General features: G+C 38.6%; 1 protein-coding gene across 1 annotated transcript; it reads left to right on the forward strand.

Moving 5' to 3' along the window:
- The first annotated feature begins 324 nt into the window (after positions 1-324).
- On the forward strand, positions 325-23,946 carry CDC16 (cell division cycle 16). Its single transcript, XM_062606958.1, has 18 exons — positions 325-503; positions 2,534-2,588; positions 3,511-3,608; positions 4,084-4,122; positions 4,764-4,904; positions 8,053-8,212; positions 8,864-8,958; positions 9,586-9,719; positions 11,438-11,517; positions 14,510-14,559; positions 15,241-15,314; positions 16,142-16,267; positions 17,026-17,178; positions 18,101-18,164; positions 18,477-18,538; positions 20,624-20,759; positions 21,457-21,547; positions 22,645-23,946. Exons 1-18 carry the CDS (start codon positions 456-458, stop codon positions 22,908-22,910), a joined length of 1,872 nt encoding a protein of 623 aa, XP_062462942.1. The 5' UTR covers positions 325-455; the 3' UTR covers positions 22,911-23,946.
- Positions 23,947-26,752: the final 2,806 nt, after the last annotated feature.

The following is a 26,752-nucleotide window of genomic DNA, read 5'->3' on the forward strand; positions in this document are numbered from 1 at the left end:
ATGAAAGACTCATAGAAAGCCTCCTGACATGCCATCCGCCATCGCTGCAGCGTCTTGAGGGAACGTTTTCACCTCAAGGCCACAGTAGCTGAAGGGGGAAATCTCAAGGCAGTGGGGTCTACAGGGCCCCTTATAGAGACAAAGAGACAACCTTTCTCCTCAGAACTGCGGTGAAGAGCCCCATAACAAATTCATCGTTGGGTGGACTGCAGAGAAACGTCTTGGAATGAAGTTATGGGGCGGGGGTGGGGGAAGTGGCGCGCTCCCGGAACGATGCGCTCGGGGCGCTGTTTCTTGGAGGGAGCGAAGGGAAGCAGGAAGGGAAGGACGGGGGGGCGGGTTTGAGCGTGGTACCGGCGGGCAGGACGCCTCGCCAGGCGGGCGGTCAGCTTGCAGCGCGGTGGGCTCGGCGCTTAGGCTGCCCCACGTCAGCTTCCCCCAGCCCCTGCGGGAGGATGAACCTGGAGCGGCTGAGGAAGCGGGTGCGGCAGTACATCGACCAGGTGAGGCGGGTAGGAGATGCTAGGGAAGGGGCGGCTGGCCCGCTGGCGTTCCCCCAGCCTCCTGCGGGGAAGGATAAGCAAGCTCCAGGCTCTGTAGCCGCGGCGAGGGGGTTAAGGTTGAAGTAATGCCCCGTTTCCCCCGGCAGGGAAGGAAACGGGGTCGGGAGCAGAGCGCGGTGGGCCGGAAGCGGCTGGGGGCTGGGGCGGGTGGCATATTCCAGCGGGTGTGTGTGTGGTCCAAGGCAACTTCCTCGTTCGCAGGAAGAGGAAAACCCCCTGTGAAAGCGGTAGGGCCGCTTTGCGGGATCCCTCCGTCGCTGGCTGTGCAGGTTCGGCCATTCTTACCTGGCCATTATAGCTGTCCATCGTACGTGGAGATGCCCTGCGAAGCTGCAGACTGCTGTTAGAAGGGCAGGTTTGTTTTCATTTTCTGATGGATTCAGCATTTATGTTGCTGCAGGGCAAACAAAAACACAACCGGAAATACGCATTAATAAATTAGATTAAGTATAGCATGAAGCTACGCTGCTCTGTTTCTAGTTCAGAGACTTGGTACTGTTATCTCTAGTGAGGGAAATCCTTCTCTTTAGTTAGCACAGACATTTGTGTGCTTGGCCAGCAAGTCTGACAGAAAGATTGATAGGGGACCTCAGTGAATTTGGTGTATTTTACTGTTCTGTTTTGCTGTATTAATTTGAATTAAACTACTTCAGCAAGCCGCTGTGTAAGGCAGCTGTATAGACACCTGTGCAGTTCTGGGGAAGGGGCATCAGGAGGAACATGGGGCTGCTGCTTTATGTGATATAAATGTAGTCTGTTTATTGTAAAACTACTGAACAGAAGTTATATGGTGCCTTGTAGGCCTGGATTGTGCTGTTCTCTTGTGGTGACAGAGTTATTTAAACCTCATTTTCGTTTGGGATTTTTTTGTGGATTTCTTTTTGGGGGGGGGGGTGCGGCGGCGGGAGGGTTGGGGGAAGTGCAGATTAAACTATTCTCTTGGCAAATTTGCTCTTAATCTACATGACTAGGGAATGTGGGAACACAGGATAGAAGAGACCACTTAGGTCAGGGAGCGTAATGCTGTGTGAGTACTGAACACCATCACTGTGTTTTGGAAAGGCTGCCAAACTGCTACTCCAAAAGCATAAAACAGTCTCTAAGATTGTAAGCAAACTCCACAACTGTAATGTTGTGAGGAAAGAGCAGAAGTGATCCAGGCTTTTCTAGTGTTGCAGGTCCTTGCAGTCGCAGGGTATTTGTTAGATGTCTAGCAGCTCCTGGGAAGCATTTTATGCCCCATAGCATGGAGAAGGATAAAAAAGAACAACAGAAGCCTCCTGCCAATCTTCTCAGAGAATAATCCCAGCCAATTCTATGAGGTTTTGCCTAGCAGCCCAAATTGGATTGCAACCTTAGCTGAGTTAATGGGATATACCTGCAAACTGTGCTTCTGTAGGATCTCTAGTAGCCACCAGTCTTTTCTATTTCACCCACTTTGCCTGAACTGCAGAGTTCCCAGTGAAATTGTGTATCCAAGAGTAAGGGGAAATTCACACAGGGACTGTGATTGGTGTGAGGTGAAAGCATTTGACTGGCGAATGAATATCTGTTAGTTAGAGATGGTGCTGCTAAAGTTTCCTGGAGTAATTTGTATGTCCTTTTTTATATATAGTATTCTCTTTTTCTTTAAAAAAATTAGCATTTATTTTATCTGGAAGGGGAAGATTCTTGCTACTTTTTCAGTGATTGCAGATTGGTGCCATATGTATGTAGCACATACCTTTTGGCCAAAGGTGTCTGCATTTTATTTAAAGTAAATAATCCCACCTCAAATTACTTTTTGATATCCTTTAGAAGTTACAGAGCTGGACCTTTTAAATTATTTTTTTAACTTCTGAAGGTCTCAAATGTGAATCCCAGTTCATTAGAGACTACATGCATAACATAAATATGTACAGTGTATTTCAGAATAATCCAGGAAAGCTAATTCCAAATAAATACTAATTATTTCCATCATGCTTTTACAGCAGCAGTATCAAAGTGCCCTGTTTTGGGCAGACAAAGTAGCTTCACTGTCTCATGGTAAGTAGGTGCTTTTTACATTGGTTTTGATTAACTTCTGACAGTGTTCTTTTCTGGTGGTTTTTTTTTTTAAAGCTGTTTGGCTAAATCTTGAAGTTTTGAGTCTTTTCTATGTGAGTACTTTTCTGTGATCCTTGGAACGCCATTTTTCCCAATAGAGCAGGGCCAGTCTTCCTTCCCTTTTGAACTTTTGTGTTAACATTAATGTTTGGCCAAACGTTAAGGTTTGCCTGCCTTAAGAAACAAATGAAAAATCCCGAGAGCTACAAGTGACAGTGGTGATTTCCTACAGGATTGACTGTTGCTCTGGATGACAAGTAGAATCCAGGTTTACAGAGTGAGTTGATGACAGTAGCCTATGTCTGCCTACTGCCATGGTGCATTTACACTTCTTTAAATCATTATAGGTGCTCAATCCCACAAAAGCTTTAGTTGCCATTAAACAAGGAGAGTACTAAGCTGTGCTTCAGCAATCGTAACTTCAAGCTGCAAAAGTCTAATGCTTTCAGTTTTGCTGTTGTTAAGTTCTTACTGATATTTTTGAGAGATAATTCTGGGTTGGTTTTTTTTTCTGCCCTATGTCCAAGGGCAGGGTAACCCACAACTGCTGCTTTTTTTACCTCTGTATCACTGTTGTCTCCTTCTCATGACAAACCTCTAGCATGAGGTTTATGGTATTCACTGTCCAGTGCACTCACTATCCCATTTCTTTAAAGTTAAAATCTAATTACTTTTTCATTTTAATCTCTCACTGATAGATATTATACAGTGTGCATACAGATATATATATACACACACCCCAAAGCCCCCCAAACTTTGTAACTCAATAGGATGCTAGAATAGGGGAAAAAATACTTTCCTAGTGAAGCAAAAGTGAGTATTCTGTATATTTAAAGATTTATAATTTGTTCTTTTATTTTAGAGGAACCACAAGATATCTACTGGTTGGCCCAATGTCTTTACCTGACAGCTCAGTATCATAGGGCAGCGCATGCCCTTCGATCACGTAAATTGGATAAGGTAAGCTATTTCAGTCAACAATTTATTACTCTTATTCCACTTCTAAACTTCTTTTGCTAACTACAGTGACTTATTCACTATCAGATAATATTTATGGGAAGAGTAATTTAAAAACAAGTACAGCCCAGTGTTCAGTTGGCCAGATTGAAACTGTTGTCCCCAGATAGGGTCACAGAAAAGAGATGGGGTCCAAGGGCATAACTGCAGCAGGTATAGGAAGGTGGAGTGTCACTTCAGGTGTAGTTTAAATTGTCTTTCAGCTCTGCTCATGAGTAGTAAAGGCAAGACTGAAGGAAGCGACCTTTGAGAGTTTAATAGTAAGTGTTACAGACTTAGCTGTTTTGGTCAGGAAAGATTTTTGGAGGTGAAAGGGATGAAGAAGCCATAAAACTGAGAAAGGAGAGAGCAGAATGGAATTTAGCAGTGTAAGTAAACATGTTCTTTATAACTAATACATACGAAACTTCTCTTTCAGTTATATGAAGCATGTCGCTACCTTGCAGCTAGGTGTCATGTGAGTACACATTTTAACCACTACTGGAAACAATTCTAACTAAATAAAAGATGCATCTTGGGAAGATTAGGTGCCTAACAGGCAATGTAGATATCTATGTTCATTGGAATAACAGGTTTAAATTTTGTGACAGTTAATTTCATTCTTAAACCTTCAGTATGGCCACTAAACTACCCATTGTAGTACTATTCTGAAAAAATCCAGCTGACCTTTTTTCCAGGAGAGAAAATACTCCCCTAATGTTTTGTGGGGAAAGACCATGAACTATTTTTGCCTTATGTCTTAAATTGTAGATTAAATGTAGATATTGTAAATAGAACAATGTGCTGCTTGTAGAATGAGGTGGTTCTATAAACTGTTTTTAGAAGCCTATCTGATTCTGTAGGTGCAGAATGCTGAATAACAGATTTTTCTGTAGGTGTTAATTTTATTACTTTCTGCGTATTATAAATGACTAGTAAAATAATTGACTGCAGTTGTGAAATGACACATGTCCAAATAAGAATATGCATGCACAAAAAACCTACTGATGAGCACTGGTTGTTATAATCTGTGCCTTTGAAATGTGACACTGTGACTATTGGTGCTTTATGTACAGACGTTTCAAATCCCAACCTTGTTTTTTGCACGTGTTTGGCTAGTATGCTGCAAAAGAGCATCAACAGGCCCTGGATATTCTTGATATGGAAGAGCCAATCAACAAAAGGCTTTTTGAAAAGTACTTGAAGGATGAAAGTGGATTGAAAGACTCTACCACAGACTGGGAGATGTCCCAGTCCTCTGTAAGTGATGTTTTTAAACAAATAGCTGAGAAACAAAATGTGTGAAGTCAGAAAGTGATTTTACAGCTGTATGACTCTGAAACTCTGTGTTTAAGCTTTCTTTTTGGATAACATAGTTTTAAAAAATGCTGTATTGTTCTCTTTTCAGTCAGAAGACACATAGTAGCTGGTTTAAGCCCAGGCTGTGAATCAGAACCATGCAGCCCTCTCGCTCACTTCCCCCCCGCTTCCCGCCCTGGCTCCTAAAGGGACGGGCACGAGAATCGAAAGAATGTAAATCCCACAGGTTGAAATAAGAACAGCCCAGTAACTAAGGTATAACACAAACCACTGCTGCTGCCACCAATAATAATACTGATAAGGGAAGTAACAAGGGAAGAGAATACAATACCACCTGTCAACACGTAGCCCAGTCAAGCAGTGAGCCACCCCTTCTGTGTAACTCCCAGTTACATCTCGGGCATGATGTGCTGTGATACGGAATACCTCTGGCTAGTTTGGGTCAGGTGTCCTCTCTCTGCTTCCTGGCTTCCCCTCCTCCCTGGCAGAGCATGAGACTCACAAAGTCCTTGGTCTGACTAAACATTTGAGCAGTAACTAAAAATGTCGGTGTTATCAGCGCTGTTCCCAGGCTGAAAGTCAAAAAACCACAGCACTGCACCAGCTACTAAGAAGGAGAAAAAAAATGACTACTACTGCTGAACCCAGGACACTTGCCCATATGTAAAATGCTTGGTTTTCAGAGATAAAGAGTGCTTTTCAACAATTTCCCCTAAATTATTTGCAGATGCTTTGCAGGAAGTTCATGATCTAGCATTGGTTTTTAGTCTTTAAGCTCTATGCTGCTGTTTCACACTTGAAACTGTAAACTGAGGTTTCTTTCAACTGGGCTGCAGGTTCTGAGGGATAAAGCAAATTTTTTTCTTCTCCAGTTATTTTTAATTAAATACTTTCTTAATCACTCAAGTGTATTCTCAGTGGGACATTTTTTGATCACGCTTGAAAATTACGAGACGTGAAGGTGAGATTTCTGAAGCTTGATTAAAAAAATCTCCATAGGCGCAGAGTTAAAAGGGATTGGTATCATGTACAGGCTGAAAAGTATGTGAAAAGCCTTTGGAGTTATGACCTGAAGTTTATTAGCTGAAACTATAGTGAAGGTGACTGACAGATGCCCTTTTACCTGTAAGACTGAAGTAGCAAAATGGGTTAAATCATCCATGTGAACTGATTTTTGAATGCTGGTATTAATGTGCTTAAGGGAGAAGTGGATTAAACAGACTGTGGTGCACCTTAATGTGAACATTTAAGTTACAACTGCAAGCAAAGGAAGAAGTCTTCAGCTTTGGCTGTTCATTCTTGGTACTCTGGCCCAGGTGTTTGGGTGGCTGATTATTGAACTAATCTGGGAATCTATTTTGCCTGCAAAATAACCCAGCCAAAAAACCCAACTTCATCAGCCCTTACCTTCACAAATGCTTGTGATAGTGTAGTTCACTAATGCAAGGGTGGGTTTGGTTTGCCAAAGGAGAAAACTGCTGAAGTGGGTGCTGCTACAAGAAATTTTAAATCTCTTTAGGACTGTAGCTTTTTCAGTTTTGATTTGATCAGTCTGCACAGACACTAGCTCCAGAGTAGGAATGACTGCTCTCTGAGCTGGTAATAATATTACCACTTCAGCAGCCCCCTGGGGTTGGTTAGTCATTAAGGCAGCTATCCTGTTCCTGATGTGTGAGTTCCTGAGGGAGTTGGTCTGTCTGGTTAGTCTAATGATACAGATACCTAATGTGTTAACTTTCTCCAAGTCACTTCTGTGGCCTTCTGACTTAATTGAACACTCATACACACAGTATCACACAGTATGCTAGAGACTGGAAGGGACCTTGAAAGATCATCTAGTCCAATCCCCCTGCCGGAGCAGGAACACCTAGATAATGTTACACAGGAATGTGTCCAGCCGGGTTTTGAATGTCTCCAGGGAAGGAGACTCCACAACCTCCCTGGGCAGCCTGTTCCAGTGTTCCGTCACCCTCACTGAGAAGAAGTTTCTTCTCAAGTTTAAGTGGAACCTCTTGTGTTCCAGTTTGTACCCATTACCCCTTGTCCTATCATTGTTTGCCACTGAGTAGAGCCTGGCTCCATCCTCGTGACACTCCCCCTTTATATATTTATAGACACTTATAAGGTCACCCCTCAGTCTCCTCTTCTCCAAACTATAGAGACCCAGCTCCCTCAGTCTTTCCTCATAAGGGAGATTCTCCACTCCCTTAATCATCTTCGTTGCCCTGCGCTGGACTCTCTCCAGCAGCTCCCTGTCCTTCTTGAACTGAGGGGCCCAGAACTGAACACAATATTCCAGATGGGGTCTCACCAGGGCAGAGTAGAGGGGAAGGAGGCCCTCTCTCGACCTACTAACCACCCCCCTTCTAATACACCCCAGGATGCCATTGGCCTTCTTGGCCACAAGGGCACAGTGTTGGCTCATGGTCATCCTGTCGTCCACTAGGACCCCCAGGTCCCTCTCCCCTACACTGCTAACAGGTCGTTCCCCAACCTATACTGGAACCTGGGGTTCCTCATCTCGGGAGTTTTGAAAGGTCATAGTTATTATACATCATAACACAAACTTAACTATGGTAATAATGATCTTTCACTACTTTTATTTCTTAAAGCATCTATGTCTTGGATTGAAAAGGATATATTTTTCTGCTCAAAGTAATTGAGTCCATTTGACCTTACTCATCTGTACTGCAGTCATTCTTGTCTTCCATGAAATATGTGGTTTCGCAGTCAACGAAGAAGTGAGTCACCTTTGGAAGTGACTATTTCCCTATATTGAGTATGAAGAGAATTTACTCTAATTAGCTTACAACTCAGTATCAGAGAGCTGGATGCCAGAAGTAGAAAATATCTATCCTCCTATTTATTTCAAGCATGTGTTTGTTTGGCAGTAGTTAACCTGACAGAGCATTCATTTGACTTTTCTGAGATGATAGAGACAATATTTTATTTACAGACAGCACTAGAAAACCAGGTTCTGTCGTACATGAAATGCTTTTTACTTTTCAGGAGCCCATTTGATTTGTGCTCAAAACCAAATTGCAAACATTGATTCAGTCTTTGACCTCCAGCCCTGCTTTTCCACCAGATCAAGAGCTCTATATGCCTTTTGCGAGGAAAGATCTATGATGCTTTGGATAACAGAACCCTAGCAACATACAGCTACAAAGAAGCCTTGAAGCTTGATGTTTACTGCTTTGAAGCATTTGATCTTTTAACATCGCACCATATGCTGACGGCACAAGAAGGTCTGGATAGCAGTATTTTTCAAATACAAGTAAAATTTAGCTGACTTCTCCATATGCCTTTTTCCTGGATAAAAATTAAAGCAATACTATAAGGAACAGACTTTAGAATGTATAGAATATTAATAAAAATGAATAAAAAATATATAAAATAAATGAAAACTATAAGCCACTCAGATTTACATTTGAACTGTATTTTCCAGTCTTGCAGAGCTAAAAATTAAAAGAAACAAAGTAACCCAGCTGTCCTGTTTGTTAGCTCTGGAAGCTCCTATGCTCTCTGCTCAGCCTAAACATTTTTCCTTTGTTCTCAATTTCAGAGGCTTTGAAATCACAAAACCCTACTGGTGTTTGCTTAGTTGTAGGAGGCAGTGGTTAATATAGCATTCTGAGTGATAAAATTTGACATGCAGAGTAAATTGAAAATAGTGGTGTGTTAGAGTCATCTTAATTAAACATAAAAGTGTAGAAGGAAAAACTAAGAATTAAGTAATTTATTTCCATAATTACTAGCATTATCTGTATCTGAACTGTAATCTTTCTTGATTCAAGATAAGCATCAAAATTATTTGCATTTCTTAAGTCCTTAAAATGTTGGATCTTGCAATTTTTTCTGTAATATGATCACTTAAATTTCTTTTTTAATTCCCATAGAAAAAGAGCTTCTTGAATCTCTACCTCTTAGTAGACAGTGTACAGAAGAAGAACAAGAATTGCTTCACTTTTTATTTGAGAATAAATTGAAAAAGGTAAACTCCAAACTGACTGAAAAGCTGGAGAATTGATTGGAAGTCTTGACTTCAGGTGTAAATTTTCTTGCATTCAATTTATTGTAAACATTGGAATAAATAAGGGCTTTGTAGTTTTGGTTACTTCAAAATTTATGATGCAGTAGATATCACTTTATGGGGGTAGTATAACAGTGTACTTTCTGGTGTGGTGACAACTTGAAATTCTGATTTTTAGCTTTATTTCATGAAAAACTTCTAAGTGAGGAAAAAGAACATCAATAATGTAGTCAGTGTGTCAGATACCTGAAAATACTAGGATATACCAACATTATTCGAGACTACCTTTTTCCAAAGATAATGAGAGCACTGAGAGTCAGCTGTAAATTGCTCAGTATTCATTTCTACAGCCTACACTTGCACTACTGACACTGGCAAGCATCTTTCACGTTCCACATGAGCTTTCAAGTACATTATAAAGAAGCATTTTACACAATGTATGTTTTATGGACTTTCAGTTTAAAACTAAGAATTTTAAGAAGCTTAATACTTCTTAAATATTCTTCTAGAACTATGAATATTAATACTTATATACCTTCTGATTTTAGATTGGTGGTTGTTTCACATGTTGTTTCTTTTGTCTTTCAGTATAATAAACCCAGTGAAACACTGATTCCTGAATCAGTAGATGGTCTTCAGGAAAACCTGGATGTGGTAGTATCCTTAGCTGAAAGACATTATTATAACTGTGACTTCAAAATGTGTTACAAGCTTACTTCAGTGTAAGTATACAAAGCAACTTCGAGGTTTTTTTTTTTCTCATATGGTGAAGTATAATAGTTAGGCCTGGATTTACAGTGAATATTGTTGTTCAGTGCATTGATATACATTGCAATTTGATAGAAAGTTTTAGGTACTTAAAATGTATAGTTTGTGTCTGGGAAGACACATTATTTTTGTGGTATGTAACAGAAGTATCCAAACTATAAAACTCCAGTTAGTCAGCAGTGTGCTGCACTTCCCTTCATCCATCCTTACTCCTGTACCTTCTGTTCTGTGTACTCTGTACCTGCTTCTTGTTTGGCCTTGAGAGTGAAGAGGTTTGGATCAGTTGGTTAGTTAGGAAGTACAATTTCTCTGGCTGATTAAAAGTTATGTTCATTTTAATATGCCAGGTTTTGTGCCTCAGTTGTTAAGTAGCCCAGGTTGGGGTTGCTGCTTGGTTGCCAGATGGGTCAGAACAACATGGATTGCTTTTCAACTACTGTAAATCTGAACATATGGTTGTGGAGTTATTTTTCCTGCTGGCCTGGCAACTACCTTTTTAAGAAAACTGTATTTTTGTTTATGTAATGCATAGTCTCAGAATATTAGTGTAATAAAATAGAAGGGGGTTGGGTTGTTTTTAGTAGTACAGCTTTTTCTTCGTTGAAACAAGTCATGACTATGTAGAATATCCCAAGGAGACCAGTACAGGCAAGATTTTTGGGAAGGCTGTAGGCAATGCTGACTGCTAGGGTGAATTTAAGCATGTGAGTAAAATTGTGGTCCTGTTGAAATAAATTACTCCAGTTAAGTAAATAAAATTATACTATTGCATCTTTGTTTCTGAAACTTAAATGCCGCATCCTATCTAGCAGAAAGTGGCAAGAGTAAATATCTCGTAGAGAAGGCTATCCCAGAAGCCAGAGCTTGGAAACGAGTCTGAGAATTCCATATAACTTCAAAGTTTTAGACTCCCTTCAAGAGAGGATTTAATATACTTGTGCATATGTTCTTTTATACTTCTCATTTGAAGTACTTTGAACTATTTAAAAATGTCAACTAAACTTTTAACTATTCCAGGGTGTACTTCTCAGAGAATAGAGTTGTGATGTTCTACCTCTGATTTAAGAGATTCTTTGAGAGATCAAGACATCCATTTTTTTCTGCTTAGTTCACCAAATGCTTACAGGAAGGGCACATGCCTACATACCATGTCCTGCATACAGTCTTGTCTGTGAGACTATCTTCCATTTCTAAATGCCACCGGAAATAAAAAATTAGAACTGAGATAAATACATTTCCTAAGGCATACTGCTTAGTGTTAAGCTCAGAAAGTTGAGGACTATTGCTTGAAAGTTTCTGTCAAATGCATGGAAAAGATGAACAGAAATGTTGTTGTTCGCTATTTACTGGTTAAATGTGAAGTGACCCGCAAACCAATGTGCACTGTATTCTGTTTTTCTGATTGTATATTCAGCTTGCCAGACAATTCTGTTACTCTCTTTCATTAAGCTATATTAATAGTTATTTTTCTGGTCTTAAGATAGCTTTTATTATGCTGTTAATAGTTACTTTCTAGTCACAAATAGTTTCCCAATGCCTGAAGTGGTAGTTAACTGGAAAATTACATACTATAAAAGGAGTTTGCTTGTAACACATTAAAATTTTGGAAATGTGCATTGCAGATTTTTTAATTTTTTTTTCTGTTCATTTGTTTGTTGTTTTGTTTTTTTAGAGTAATGGAAAAAGATCCTTTCCATGCAAATTGTTTACCTGTTCATATAGGGACGCTTGTGGAACTTAACAAAGCAAATGGTAAGAAACATAACATTTAATATGGGTCAAAAGAAGGTTGTAAATCTTCAGTTTTAAAAAATAATTAAGGATTGCAAGAAACCCCCTTAGATACCATTTTAAAAATTGCATATATTTTAACTCCTACCTGCAGTTTCAGAACAGGGGTACCTGGAAAAGAAAGGACTTTTAGAGCTGGTTGAGGGGAGCAGTAGCGCAGAGCCTTTAATTGAGTGTCGCTATCTTTTAACTACTGGGCTGTGTAGCCAGACAATTAGTGAGCTACACTGCTTCATATCGTAGAATGGTTTGGATTGGAAGGGACCCAACCCCCTGCCATGGGGAGGGACATCTTCCACTAAACCAAGTTGTTCAAAGCCCCGTCCAACCTGTCTTTGAACACTGCCAGGGATGGGGCAGCCACAGCCTCTCTGAGCAACAGAGATTTCTTATTGTTTGTTTTCTGGTTTGTGGTAATCTTTATAGAGTATACAGGTGTAATTTTGTTCTCAACAATAAAATATATTAATTTAAACTAGAGGGACCTTTTTAGCAGTGTGTATGCTTAGTTAGATATGCTTATTCGATATTAGAAAAAATTCTAGATTGTTGTTGTGAGGGCCTCTTTTTAGTTCAAAGAAGTTAATAATCATGCCGCACCTTTACTGGAATTACAAGAATAGCTTACTTGCAGCTGCCATAGCTTTTTCTCACTTCAGAATGCATAAAGTCATCCAAATCATGTGAGGAGCTTGAATGTCTTTAAAACCAACTGGAAAATAGAGTAAAGGAGCTCACATGATTTACAGTATTTCAAAGGATGGTTCATTGTATGTACACAAATAGGTCATTAGGTGTACTAGTAATTCTCAATGTTTAGCTAATGTACTTTTCAGTTACAGTTAGCTACATCTGAAAATGTGGCCAGTACTGATTTTTTTTCTTCTAAGTCTGCCTTGAGAATCATCTTGTAAATAAGTTGGTATTTCGTAAGCCAGTTTTCATGTTTGATTTTTTCTGAAGCCAAGAATTTATGCAAAGTATTCCAGGACAAGGGCATCAATTTAAGAGTACTGTACTCTGAAGAAACAGAAATTTTGTCATAGAATCATAGAATACCAGGTTGGAAGGGACCCCAGTGATCATCTGGTTCAACCTTTCTTGGCAGGAGCACAGTGTAGACAAGATGTTCCACCACCCTGTCCAGACAAATCTCAAAAGTGTCCAGTGCTGGGAAATCTACCACTTTCCTGGGGGATTATTCCAATGGCTGATTGTTCCCACTGTAAAAAAATTTTCTTGTGTCCAACTGTAATCTTCTCAGGAGTAACTTTTAGCCATTGCCCCTCCTCTTTTTCCATGTGACTCCTTGTAAAAAGGGAGCCTCCATCTTCTTTGTAGGCAGCTTTTGAATACTGGAACATGGTGATAAGGTCTCCCCTGAGCCGCCTTTTCTCAAGGCTGAACAGACCCACTTCTCTTAGCCTTTCCTCATGGCATGCTTCCCAGTCCTTTGGTCATGTTTTTGGCCTTTCTCTGGACCCTCTCCAGCTTGTCCACATCTTTTTTTGCATAGTGGGGACTAAAACTGAACACAGTATTCCAGGTGTGGCCTGAAAAGCACTGGCTGGGACAATGACATCTTTATCTCTGCTTATGAAGCCCTTGTTGATGGAACCCAGCTTCCCCGTGGCTTTCTTTGCTGCAGGAGCACACTGTTCATTAATATTAAGCTTGCTGTCCACCAGAACACTGAGGTCCCTTTCGCAGAGCTTCTTGCTAGCTGGGTAGATCCCAGGCTGTGCTGCGCTCCTAGATTGTGTTTACGTAGGTGCAAGATGTTACATTTATTCTTGTTGAACTTCATAAGGTTCCTGTTAGCCTGTTTTTCCAGCCTGTGCAGGTCTTCCTGCAGAATGACTCTCCCTTCCGAAGTGTCCACTTCCCCACTCAGTTTGGTATCATTGGCAAACTTCATCAGGATATGATTCATCCCATCATGTAGTTCAGTGAAGACACTGAACAGTTTGGGCCCAATACTGATCCCTGGAGAACCCCACTAGTGAGTAGTTTGAAAAGAAGCTATTTACCACCGCCCTCTGGATGCAGCAGGTCAGCCAGTTCCTCACCTGCCACACAGACTCCTTGTCAAGACTGTGACACATCACAGCTTCTAGGCAGAGGCTGTGGGAAACTGTATTGAAAGCCTTGGAGAAATCCAGGTAGACGGCATCCAGCACTTGCTCTGCATCAACTAAGCAGGTTACTTTGTCATAGGAGGTAGTCACGTTTGTCAAGCACGATTTGCTTCTGTTGAATCCGTGCTGGCTTTTCCCAGTTGTGTGCTTCATTTGTCTTGTGATAGCCCCTAGGAGGATTCATTCGATAACCTTCCCAGGGACTAAAGGAAGACTGTCCCATAATGCTGTTTCTTACGAAATTGCATAGGCACCAGAATTGTAATCCTGTATCTGATTGTTTCTGCTGTTAATACAAAATCTGTAGTAAGTTAAAATAATAACTCTAGTTATTAGAATAATTAGAAGAGTACTCATGGAGAATTATTCCAAACAATATAACAACTTACTTGCTTTTGTCCTATATTCAGCATATTAATGCATGGGATTCTACTTTGAAATTGATCTAGCCAGTATGTTATACCTTTTGAATCTAGGAATTTCAATACTGTTTTGTCAAGATATATTCAATAGTAATACTGCATGCATTTATTTTAATATATACACATGACCTAAGTTGTTGTGGAGTTCTTAAAGGGATGGGATGTATAGCTGCTTATTTATGTGCTGTAAAGACTTAACAGGGTTGGTTTATTTGGTTTTAGTTAACTGAAGCAGCTTGAAGCATTACCATGCAACAGAAAGCACTTTTGTTCACTTTTGTATTAATAACATTGAATGGTCTAGACATTTTATATAGAAGGCTAAAGGGCTTGCAATATCTTAATGTTTCAGCACATTTTAATTTTCTTTTCTCTTTTCTTCCCACTATGTAGAGCTTTTCTATCTTTCTCACAAACTGGTGGATTTGTACCCAAATAATCCTGTAAGTTGTTCTAAGCCTTCACTGCCAGGTAGCTTTTTTCTAGGTAAAAGCAGATAAAACTTGTAATACAACAGTTAATCTGAGCAACAAAATTCAAAATCTGTTTGTGGGTGGAGCTAGTAAAAAGGGTTTACTCCTTTTATTTTCTGTGCATTGAAATTTTCTTATACCAAGGTTCTTTCTTTAAAACAAAGTACTCAATGTGAAGTACTCACTTTGAATAATAATTTAAAACAAATGCCACAGAATTCCGTAATGTCTGTGGCTCCCTGGGCAACCTTTTCCACTGTTTAATCCGCTTCACAGTGAACATTATTTTCCTTTTACTCGGTCTGAATTCTTAGTTTTGCAACTTGTACCCATTGCCTCCCATCCTATCACTGCACCTCACAGTCTTCCTCTGCTGTGTGTGTCCCCTACCATTAGATAATTGAAGACAGCAGTAAGCTTTCCACTTAGGGCTCTCTTTATGAGGCAGAACAAACCTGCTTAGAGATGCACATGCCAACAGTTTTAGCTTGTCGGTAATAAATAACTCAAAGAGCTGGCTGTGATTTCAGTGAAAAGTTTCTAAGTTTTCTAATTATAATCTGTTTCTCTGTTTTGTGTCACTTATGGTGATATTTCACTAAAATCAGTGTGATACGTCTAATAATAATCTATTTTGATTTTAATGCACAGGTGTCATGGTTTGCAGTAGGATGCTACTACCTCATGGTTGGCCACAAAAATGAGCATGCCAGAAGATATCTCAGGTAATTTTTTTTTTTCTGTTTTTCCTTAGCGAATCTGTTGCTCACTTGCTAAATAAATATTTAAGGTTCACCATTGATTGAAAACTCATAAAATAAATGGTAACCTCAATAAATTGGTTACTACTAAAATAGTCCCTTTGTTGATACCCTTTTCTTGTTACAGTAATTTAGATCACATCTGTCTAGATACTTTTAAAATGACATTCTTATGTGGAATCTCTTTTGGCAGCCACATTCCTGTTACAGGCAGGTGTATTCCCTGCATTCGCTCATGCTGCCAAGCTAACTACAGCTGGGTAATAAAGCCTTAGTTCTTAGCTTAAGGATACTCAGGTGGCCTCCCAGATTCAGATCTTAAAGGGAAGAATTAGAAAATTCTGACATTTGGCTGTCATTCCTTCTTTGCACAAGCAGCCTTGGGCTAGTTGGTCAGTCAGTCCAACACCCTTTCCTGTAAGTCTTTTGATGTGATATTTATATATTTACATCTATGTGATAGAATATTTTTTTTTTGAAATGTATAGCTAGAAATGCTTTTTGTAACTTGCCCAATTCATCTATTATATTATTATGTTAGGTACTATCAAATAATCCCTGCTGTCCATGAACAGCAACAGAAATAATACAGTGAATTCTTGAAAATACTTGATACTTTCAAGTGCTAAGTAGTTTGAACTTTTAAAATTAACTTTGTTTACCACTGGTCATAACAGATTATTTTAATAGGTACCTAACTATGTGGCCTACCATTGCTATGTAAGTAGTCACCTGAAGCAGATGAAGTTTAATTTCAGATGTGTTTGCTTGTGACTTGCTCTTGTTGTTAGCAAAGCTACTACACTTGAGCGAACCTACGGGCCTGCGTGGATAGCTTATGGACATTCATTTGCAGTTGAGAGTGAGCATGACCAAGCAATGGCTGCATACTTCACAGCTGCACAGCTTATGAAAGGGTATGTCAAAAATGTCATATTTAGGAATACAAAAATTAATCTATAAATAGTGTAGAATATTCATCTATATCCCTTTAAACAGTAGGAATACATTTGCAACAGTTGTCTGGTAGAGAACAAAGGAGGAAAAAAAAACCAAATAATTTCATCATCTGCATTTAACTGTATTATTTGTGATTACTGTTGTGATTTTTGTAAGTTCTAAAGTAAAGCTTTATATTCAGGCAGCTTGTGTTCTGCCTGAAAGCTCTCTGAAATTTGTGAATCACGTTTGTTATACCAGGTCATAAACTGCTGTATAATAATATCTTGAACAGCTGTTTCATGCTGTGGAGAAGGTTGTAAAATGAGTTGCAGACTAATCATGGGCATGCTGCATATAAAACTACTGTCTTTCATTGTAGTTAATGGTAAATATAATCCCTTTAGTTACTACTTCTTTCATATTCTATTTGTAAATTAAATATATGAGGGAAACTAGGAAAAAAAATGCTCAGAACTAACAAGTATTGAGATACAGGTTACAATTACATATTGGAGTTCAAATTTTTCGTTAGAGTTAATCAATAATTAACAAAGATGTAGTCTTTTAAATTGCACCTTAGGTTAACAGTCCACTTAAAACAGCTTTTACTTGGATGTACATAAAGATATGCAAACACAGCATTTCTTTATAGCTTTTGATGCCATTCCTGATAAGTGGATGTTTGTTTTATTGTGGTTTGTGTTTTAGTTTTGATTTTGGTTCTTTTTTTTAGGTGTCATTTGCCAATGCTCTATATTGGACTGGAATATGGTTTGACCAACAACTCAAAGTTAGCTGAAAGGTTTTTCAGTCAAGCTTTAAGTATTGCACCTGAAGATCCTTTTGTTATGCATGAAGTTGGAGTGGTTGCATTTCAAAATGGAGAGTAAGCCCACAAAATACTATTTATTAAAATCTTAAATACGGATTATCCTGAAGTGTAATGTGCCAACATATCTGCTAAAGTACTTACATTGAACTATAGTTTCTTTTGGTTCTAGTTTAGATGGTGTTTATCCTAAACCCTTGATTTCTACGTGGTTATTTGTTGTTTAAGTTTTAATGACAGAAGAATTTAATGCTTGAGGAACATGCAGAGATTGATTACCAGTACCTAGTAACTTCCAATACTTAAAGAGGCCTACAGGAAACCTGGAGAGGGACTTTTTACAGGGGCATGTAGTGACAGGACAAGGGGAATGGCTTTAACAGAGGATAGATTTAGATTAGGTATTAGGAAGAAGTTCTTTACTGTGAGGGTGGTGAGGCACTGGCACAGGTTGCCCACAGAAGTTGTGGCTGCCCCATCCCTGGCAGTGTTCACGGCCAGGCTGGATGGGGCTTTGAGCAACCCGGTCTAGTGTGAGGTAGGGGGTTGGAACTAGATGATCTTTAAGGTAATTTCCAACCCATTCTATGATTATCATCTTGTATGTGCCTTTCATTGTGTAGTTGCATGCCTTGAAAAGGCATCTGTCACCTGTCTGCACACACAAGTGTGCAGTGCAGACACATGCTATAAAATTCTGTACAGCAAAATGTTTTGCTATCTTGGAAGATTCCAAATCTCCTGAAATAGTCTGGAAAAAAAAAACCTAAAGGATATAATATGTATTTAGTGAACATTCTCAGTTTTAACTGACTTGTCAGCACTTAGGAGCATATGCGCGTAAATTATTTTATACATCTAATTTCACTCATATGATGAAATAATGTTAAAGAACTGCTCTTGTAATACAGTTTTCTTATGCCACTAATGAAAACTCTTCACTAATTTACTTTTGTTTCCTCCACCCCTCAATTCTTAGCTGGAAAACTGCAGAAAAGTGGTTTCTTGATGCACTGGAAAAAATCAAAGCTATCGGAAATGAGGTATTTTTCCTAATAACATTCACAGTCCTGAATGTGTAAAACTCTGGGAAATTTTGCAATATCTTGTGACAAAATATGCTATGCTTATTTTAGGATAGAAGCAATAAAATATAAATTTGACTTTAAAAGTTGGACCATTTATTTGTAATGGAGTATGTTGGGGTTTTAGATGAGAGCCATCACACTTTATCTTCAGTGCTACAGGAAAAGGCAAAAAAGTATTTTTCTATATGAAATAAAAATAAATTCAGAATAACATTCAGTTACAGTCTGGGAAGCTGCAGTAACTTGAATTGCTGTGTTATTTTGCAGGTGACAGTGGATAAGTGGGAGCCTTTATTGAACAACTTGGGACATGTCTGCAGAAAACTCAAGTAAGCAGAGAGTACTAGAGCTTCATTTAGCTCAAATACTGCAGAAATGTTTTCTCTAGGCCTGCTTCTTATTTATATCAAAATTCCATACCACATGAGAGCAGAGTGGAAGTACGCTATAGGAACAAAATTCCCTAAATCAGCTTCTGAAGATAAATATGTTAATTGCCCCTTATATCCAGTTTACTACATGCAACGTAAAGTACTTAATGTAAAAGCCTTTCCTTAACTATCGGTTATTTTTTGATAGAGCTTTTAGATCCTTGTATGGGTGTGAATTCTAACTGGCTGCTGTACCAGGCCTGACACACTTGAGTATGTCCAGTGATTTAATTAACAGAAAATGGGTTTTGTGCTGATTAATTGCTTGGATCAGTGCTTGTGGGGTTTTTATTGAAGCAGAAGCCTCAGTGACGTAAACACAGCAACAAAGTATTACTTTATGGCTTGTGAGAACAGAACTGTTTCCTATTTCCATTTAATGAAGAGAAAAAGAAAGTGCAAAATGCATGCGCAAGATGTAACAGTTTTAACATAGAGAACTGTTTTCTCCTTAATTACCTTTGTCTGTTTTTAGCTAGTGTTTTACTTAATCAGTACCACATCTTTCTTCTTAGTGTCATGGTTTTAATTGTCAAATTGGTGCATACTGTAATTTTTGTTTCAAATCGCCTAATGAGAATGTGATTATGGTAGATACAAGCTGTACTTATGTTTTGGTAGTAATTGTTTTGTTTGAGTTGCCAATTAGTCTTCATTTTCATTATGAAATACGGATGTGTAATAGTTACCTCTTCTGCCAAGATCAAACAAAAGGCACTGCTGCTGCAGTCTATTCATGAGTATAATTGCAGGGGGTTTGTGTTTTTTCAAATACTTGTTTCAGTTATTATTCTTTTCATTTGTTTTGGTTTTTTGGTTGTTTTGTGTTTTTTTTTTTTTAATTTTCACAGTAAGTTGGTAACTGCTTACATCACAATTAGGACAACTTGCATCATGTTATTTGTTCAGGTTCAGAAACCCAACCTAATGTATTTCTACATCATTGTAAAGTGTCTTTCAAGCAAATTCAGAATCCAGGCAGCTGGACATGTGCTTTGAGAACTTAAAAAATTCTCTGGTAACTAATTTATTAGTATTTATAATATATGATATTGTTATATAAAAAACATACTGGATATATGTACTCACTAGTATTCTGTGGTTGAAATTTGAAAGCAGCATATTAAAATACAGTGGTAGTTAATTGGACAGGTAAATAACATTCAAATCATGTGAAAGCTTTGTGCTGCAAGCAAAGTTGCGTAATTTTTCTGCCTCAGTTGTTACTTAATGCTGTCTGACAACTTCATGTGTTGCTGTTTGCATAATTTTAATCTAACTATAGACATTAAAATTTCTTCTGAATAGACAATTGCTACCTTTAACAAGTCAGATGTGTCTGTCAAATGTGTCAGTTTCTCAGAGTAATGCCATAATGTACATTTAATGCTTTTTTTTATAAAATAACAAATGCAATAAGCAGTCTCATTAATGGATAATTTTCAAAGAAAGGGTGGCTGGTATTGGGAAGAATGAATGTGGGTATGTGTAAACCTTTCTTCTGATAGAGACTAGCAAAATAGAAGTGACAAAAGTACAAGTACATGCAGCACAAAGGTTGTGAAATTTCTGCCCAGAGAGCTTCTCTCACTTTGCAGAATAAGTGATTTAGTCTTGTATTGCTCGTCTGCTCCCCAGGGGAGGAAAATAAAAGCTATAGAAGGAAAGCTAATGTTACAGTGAGCTGCATTAAACTTCTAAAGCAACTTACCGTATCAGATTGCTAACATCATCTCCAAATGGGGCCTGGCTGTAGGCAGCTGTTTTGCTGCATAAGGGAACAACGATTTCTCAGTTATATTGAGGAAGAAAATTGTCAATATCCACAAGTCTTTAGCGAATTCTATTATGTTCAGAGTATGAAGCAATGATTTTGAAGTTCTTGCAGGGCCGTGTGCCAGTGAGATAAGGAAAATACCAGTACAATACTAGAAAGACACCTTTCACCCTGCAGCTTGCTAACAGATCTTCTGTATTGAACAGGAAATATGAAGAAGCACTAGAATACCATCGCCAGGCTCTAGTATTAATTCCTCAAAACGCTTCTACTTACTCTGCCATTGGCTACATACACAGTCTAATGGGCAATTTTGAAAGTGCCATCGACTATTTTCATACGGTATGTAGCGGGTTTAAATTAAAGTGCTGGTCACAGATTTTGTCACATACTTTTTCATAAAAATCTTCTGAAGTTTTCTATTGATGAAGTAAAAGCTGGGCATTTTGGAAAACTTAGTACTTGGATCCTTCTTTGTTACAAATCAACTGAATATCGTAATTGTCATATACATTTTATGTGCATAAACTTCTCATGCAGCTGAAATAACTTAAAATACTTCCAACCTATGCCTTAAAGTAGATATTTTAAAGTGCAACATATGTTATGCTTCATGGTTTGTAAATGATTCTCTCTCTGTACACACATACATACCTTGTCTTGAACACTTCCAAGGATATGGAATTGTTTAAGGCCAGGTTGGACAGGGCTTTGAGCAGCCTGGTGTAGTGGAAGGTTTCCCTGCCCATGGCAGAGGGTTTGAACTAGATGATCTTTAAGGTCCTTTCCAACCCAAACCATTCTGTGATTCTATGATTCTGTATTTGTTTCTGGTTTTGTTTTTGTGCTTTCCTTGATTACTGCTTCAGACAGTTCACAGAATAATATTACTTTCTTTATGCAATGTTTTGCTTGTACAATGAAGACACTGCTGTGATAGCATTGTTGAGCAATAAGACAACAAACTTAGCACCATTGTGGACTGAAGATGTAAATGATGTTATTTGGTACTGAATGCTTTCAACTGTGTTTTTAATAGGCCCTTGGTCTTAGGAGGGATGACACATTTTCAGTCACAATGCTTGGACATTGCATAGAAATGTATATTGGTGATTCTGAAGCCTACATTGGTAAGTCTCACTTATGTGACTTTTAAAGTCATCAAGTCCTTTGAGAGGTGTCTTATTTTTAGTCAAGAAAGACTGTCTACCATTACCTAGTTAACTTACAAAGTAGAGTATGTTTTTGTTTGGTTGGGGGTTTTTTGTTGGTTAGTTGGTTGGGTTTTTAACGGCTAATTGAGTCAAAACTCATCAGCAATTGCAGCAGACCGCTGTTTTTTGTGAGCACTATGACAGTAAATTCTTAACAGAATAAAGAAAGGAAGCACCTTGCCATGGAAGGTGGTGATGGGTTTGTTTTATAGGAGATACTTATTTGTGGCAGCTTAGAAACTAAAAGGGGGGTGTGAAATAAAATAGAAATTTGGAGTTAAAAATTGGAGCACTAATGCTAACACTGCTGTAAAGAGATATGGGCAAGGCATTTTCATTGTGTCAAAACTCTGCTCTGTGGAGACAGGATAAATTTTTATGCCTCCAAAAACACAGCTTTATGTGTGGGAAGAAAAAAAAAGTGCTTCCTAACAGTAATATGACATATTACCACAGTTGGAAATATTCTTTGAAAGCCTTCTCTCCCCCCAAAAAACTACTTGTGCTTCATTGAACTTAGTGATCTGTACTGAATGCAGTTGATGTACTGTCCAGCATGTTGACGTGGCTGAAGCCAGTAAAAGCCATCTGTGTGATCTATTGCTTTTCCGGCAGATTTTTTGCACAATTGGAAGTGTATGTTTCTCCTCAATATTATCAATATGTTGTCAGTTAACACATCTGGATGAACTGTGCTGATGGGATATGTGTTAATTCAAGCCATGCCGTCTGCAACTTAAGTCAGAAAAAAAGCCTCTCAGAGGATTGGGAAGCAAATTGGCAATTACTTGTCATAACAGAAATCTGAATCAGTTGCACCTCTTACATTGTGCTTTTTTCAGAAAGAGGGCTGCTGGAATTTTTCAGAACAGCTCTATCAACTTCAGTCATTAAGCAGTGAGAGCTCCCTGTTGGTTTGAAAGCAGAAAGTCAGTAGTTTCTGGATGATAGCTTCTTTGGCATACATTTTTGGGAATGCTCATTTAGAATAAACTAACGGTTTGTTTTCCTAGGAACAGAGATCAAAGACAAATTAAGATGTTATGACTTTGATGTACACACAATGAAGACATTAAAGAACATAATTTCACCTCCCTGGGATTTCAGAGAATTCGACATAGAAAGACAAACTCTGGATGAAAGTGGCATAGTAACATTAGAGACATCACATCAAAGAAAAAGTACAGATACCAGCCGCCCACTGGAAGAAACATTTGAGATTGAAATGAATGAAAGTGACATGATGCTAGAAACATCAATGTCCGACCATAGCACATGACCATAAATGCCGATAGAGAGCTCATTTTGTTGAAGTATAATACGTTTGGTTTAGCATTTTTGTTATGGTGTTCTACTTTCAAGAATTTACTATTTTTCTATGAATTCAAACTACTACTCTGTACTTAAAACCAGAGAAATAATGCTTGCCTTAAGGATGGTTAAAAAGTAGAGGTGGTGGACTGTTTCTACAAAATTAATCATACAAGATGAAGTAAAAAGTAAATTCACTTTTTTTTTTTTAACTGTTTACTGACCCGTCTGACATCAGTAAGACCCTGAAGGCTTAAAAATAGTACTTCATGTGGAACTGTTCAGAGTGTTGTTAAATTGAATAGCCAGTCTAATATAGTAGTATTGTGGCTTCTGAGTTTTCATTCTGTCTGTGTGGAATGCCTTCTCAGTAAATAAACAGAATTCCCTGAAGTTTTATACATGCTACTTCATAAATATGTATTTATTTAAGGAGCAATTGCAGTGGGTTTCCATCATTTGACTCTTAATTTGGCATACGTTAAACTGGTGACAAAGCATGTACTTTGTTATATGTTCTCCCAGTTACTAATTTCAGTTCTTTATCTATTGTATAACTGAAAGATCACTTGAAAACTTTTTGAGGGAAGCTGACTACACCACAGACATGAGTGGTGTAAACATTAAGGTCAATCAGTCTTACAATTAGTGTCATAAGAAAGTTGTAAGCCACAGTGTACTACCATAGGAACCAAGCTCCCTCTCTTCACACAGTTGTTTTGTCAATGCAAAGGATTAACTGAGTAATACGCATACAATCTTTTTACAAGCCTCTAAAAGTGTGGTATTTTTAAAGTCACTGGTTCACTGAAAAAATGAAGAAGTGAAACATACACCTCTGAAACAGCAGCAGTGAATTGTCTGTCTACTAAACAGGACAGGTCTGTCTGCTGCCTTAGCATGAATGTTGAATGTATTCTGTGTAATTCTTTTCCTTTGTTGCCTTTTCCACCTATGTGACTGTTGGGCTTATAATTAAAAACTTAATGCTACCAGCTGTCATATTCTGTGACTTCAGTTAAGTATTGGCACTTAATGTTTAGAAGCAGGCCAGGCTTCAGTGTGAAGTACTTCAGAACTCAAGAACTAGCAGTTTTTCTGTAGTCAAAGATTTTTCATGAAATACAAAGACTATTTTAGTCAGCAAAGTAAAATCACTGGTCTAAAATGTAATTTCTACACTGTATCACAGTATACTTGTGTATTTTCATACATATGTATTTTCAGTTTTACACTTTTAGCGTAACATGAATGTTTGGATATTGTAATATAATTTTAGTCCACTTTACTGGGGCAAGGTATAAAAACCCCTGACATATTAGTGTGGATCATGGAAGATTCCCTATACCTTTTTATGGCACTTTATGTAACTGAGACAAGGGATGAAGACAAGTACCTCTATTGAATCCTTACTGTCATTCTTACTTTCCAGCAGTCCATCTTTCTTGATGAATGGTCTTTTAACTTTAACACAATGTTTACTTTTGCCATGAAGTAGGTATCAAAGGATGGTCTGAAACAATAAACTTTGGAGTGATTTTTTTTTCTTTTTTTTTTTAATAGCATCTTGCATAAGCTGGAAAATATAAACTACTACTTTTCATTCTGCTACATCTGTCTCATGGCTCCTTGAGTTCTCAGTGGCCAGGTTCTGAATCCTAAGGTTAGTAGAGACCACTACTTGGAAGAAATTGCTAGGTGGGAAGGCCTTCATTTATCCAAGGACTCTCATTAGCCAATCTGAGATACCTGCTAGTGAATCAAAATATTAATTTCTCTTTTTCCTGTTTTTGCCATCTTATTTGCTTGCTGTGCTGACAGACTTATTTGCTGTGACTATGTCTTCATTCTTTGACTCTTCCTAATGGCGGTCTCATGAATCCCCATCTGGATCAGGGATGCTTCATCATGTTGATGTAGGCCATGTCATTGTATCCAGAGTATTGGCTGTTTTCCACCTGCCCATGCATTGCTGAATATGAGTTCAAGTTCTAGAGCCACCTGCACTTCACAGTTTACAGGTAGTGAGTGAGGAAAAGCCAGGGGATGAGTCTGTGTTTTAACAGCAATGAAACTGGGCAATGAAATGAGCACCAACACAGTATTGTAGAGAAATCTGGTTCTGTCCCAGTGACAGCGGGACCTGTTCTGTGGCTCCACAGAAGAAATTATGGATGCTCATTACCATTCCACACATTGGAACATAAGGACTGGAGCATGTGTCCAGTGCAGAATTCAGTACCAATCCCATATTTTCTTAGCCATTAGAAAGTTAAGGTGAATGAAAATGTTTAACTTCCTGATTCTAAAACATTCACTGAAGTTGCACATTCTCCTGAAAAACGGGATGAGCTGTCAGTCCTAAGTGGAAAAGGTCACTGAGAAGGTCACAGTGAGGGATTTCCTTGGTTTTTGGTATCTCGTAGTTTGTGTGTGGTTCAGGTGGCTTCTTATGTTTGAAGTAAACTGAAGACTTTTCCTGGGCACCCTAAAAGACTGGCCAGTTGAAACTGATAAACACATAAATGTATTGGCTTTTGCAAATCACAAGTGTTGCTATGTGGATATAACTGTATGAGTTTGCAATAACAGAAACAAAGCTCGCTAGAGCCACAAGATTAGACAAGTTGAAAATGGCCAGAACTCTTGAGAAAAAATGGAGTCACATAGCAAAAGAATTTGTAAAGGTAAAAGAAAAGGGAGGCGGGGGGATGGGACACGATGACTTGATATGAAGTAAACTAGTGCCTGGAAAACATAGGTTTAAAGTACTTCTAGCTTAAGTCAAAGATAAAGAACAATGTTTGTGTTGCAAGTCTGTGGTAAGATAACAGGATTTAGTGGCCCCACTAAACATAACTGAGTTATTTCACACCATCCTACTTATCAGTTAGATTGGAGAGGGTGTCTCCCAAACATCTGCTAGCTTTGGATACTCCTTGTCTGCCCGTCCTGTTTTGCTTGCAATAAATTTTGCAGGAAGGTCACGCTGTTCTAAATCTTTGGCAGCTATCAGAACCTTAAAGATATGGCTGGTTTCAGCTAGTTGTGTGATTATTGGGGCATCCAACTGTGCCAAAGGTGAAAAGTACACTGTGAGGAAGACTGCTGACTTCATCTTGAAGGCCCCTGCCAGCATGAGGAAGACTGCCTACTTCATCCTCAAGACCCCTGCTCACGATCACCGGAGAGCAGTGTGCAGACACCAAGAGGAGACTTATGATAACAATTTCCTGGAGCTAGTTATAATATTCCCTGCCTATACGTGGGAATTATGAATATGTATATGGCTATTGCAATACTGAAAGTATATAAACCTATAACAAATATTAATCAGTGTGCCTCTGGCTATGGTCACACGCCCAGCACTGTTGCTTTTGCTTTCTTGACTTTGTCCCTCAGTAAAACCCTGTTATCTCTATTAGAGGAGTGAGCTCCTATTTCACAAAACTCTGTAAAGAGTGTGTCTTAACAGCTTCTGATTAGGCAAGTCTCATCCTTTGAAGGATCCGTTCTGAGGCTACTATTACATCTGTCCTTATGGATCATGAACGACTGTAACCAACAAGGCCATCAGATGGATAAAGTAACAGCAAAAGCTTGCTGCTGCACGCTGGGTCTTCTGTCTAATATCAGTCATGGATATAAGCCTTAGGTTGTTTCCTTTTACCTTTTATAGAGCAATTTTAATTGACAGAATAGTTTAAAAGATTGATAAAATTTACTATTCCTTCCAGTTATGACCTGATGGTATGACAGCTCAGATCTCCATGACAAGAGAGAAATGGGCAAATTTAACTGTCCTTTCCC

The sequence above is a fragment of the Pezoporus occidentalis genome, unplaced genomic scaffold (assembly GCF_034315485.1).
Source record: "Pezoporus occidentalis ecotype Australia unplaced genomic scaffold, CSIRO_AGI_Poc_V1 ctg99, whole genome shotgun sequence".
NCBI lineage: Eukaryota > Metazoa > Chordata > Aves > Psittaciformes > Psittacidae > Pezoporus > Pezoporus occidentalis.

Coding starts and splice junctions, on each gene's coding strand:
- CDC16 (XM_062606958.1), top strand. CDS start 456: ATGAACCTGGAGCGGCTGAGGAAGCGGGTGCGGCAGTACATCGACCAG. Junction 16,268..17,025: donor GCTGCACAGCTTATGAAAGG/GTATGTCAAAAA, acceptor TCTTTTTTTTAG/GTGTCATTTGCCAATGCTCT. Junction 21,548..22,644: donor TGATTCTGAAGCCTACATTG/GTAAGTCTCACT, acceptor TTGTTTTCCTAG/GAACAGAGATCAAAGACAAA.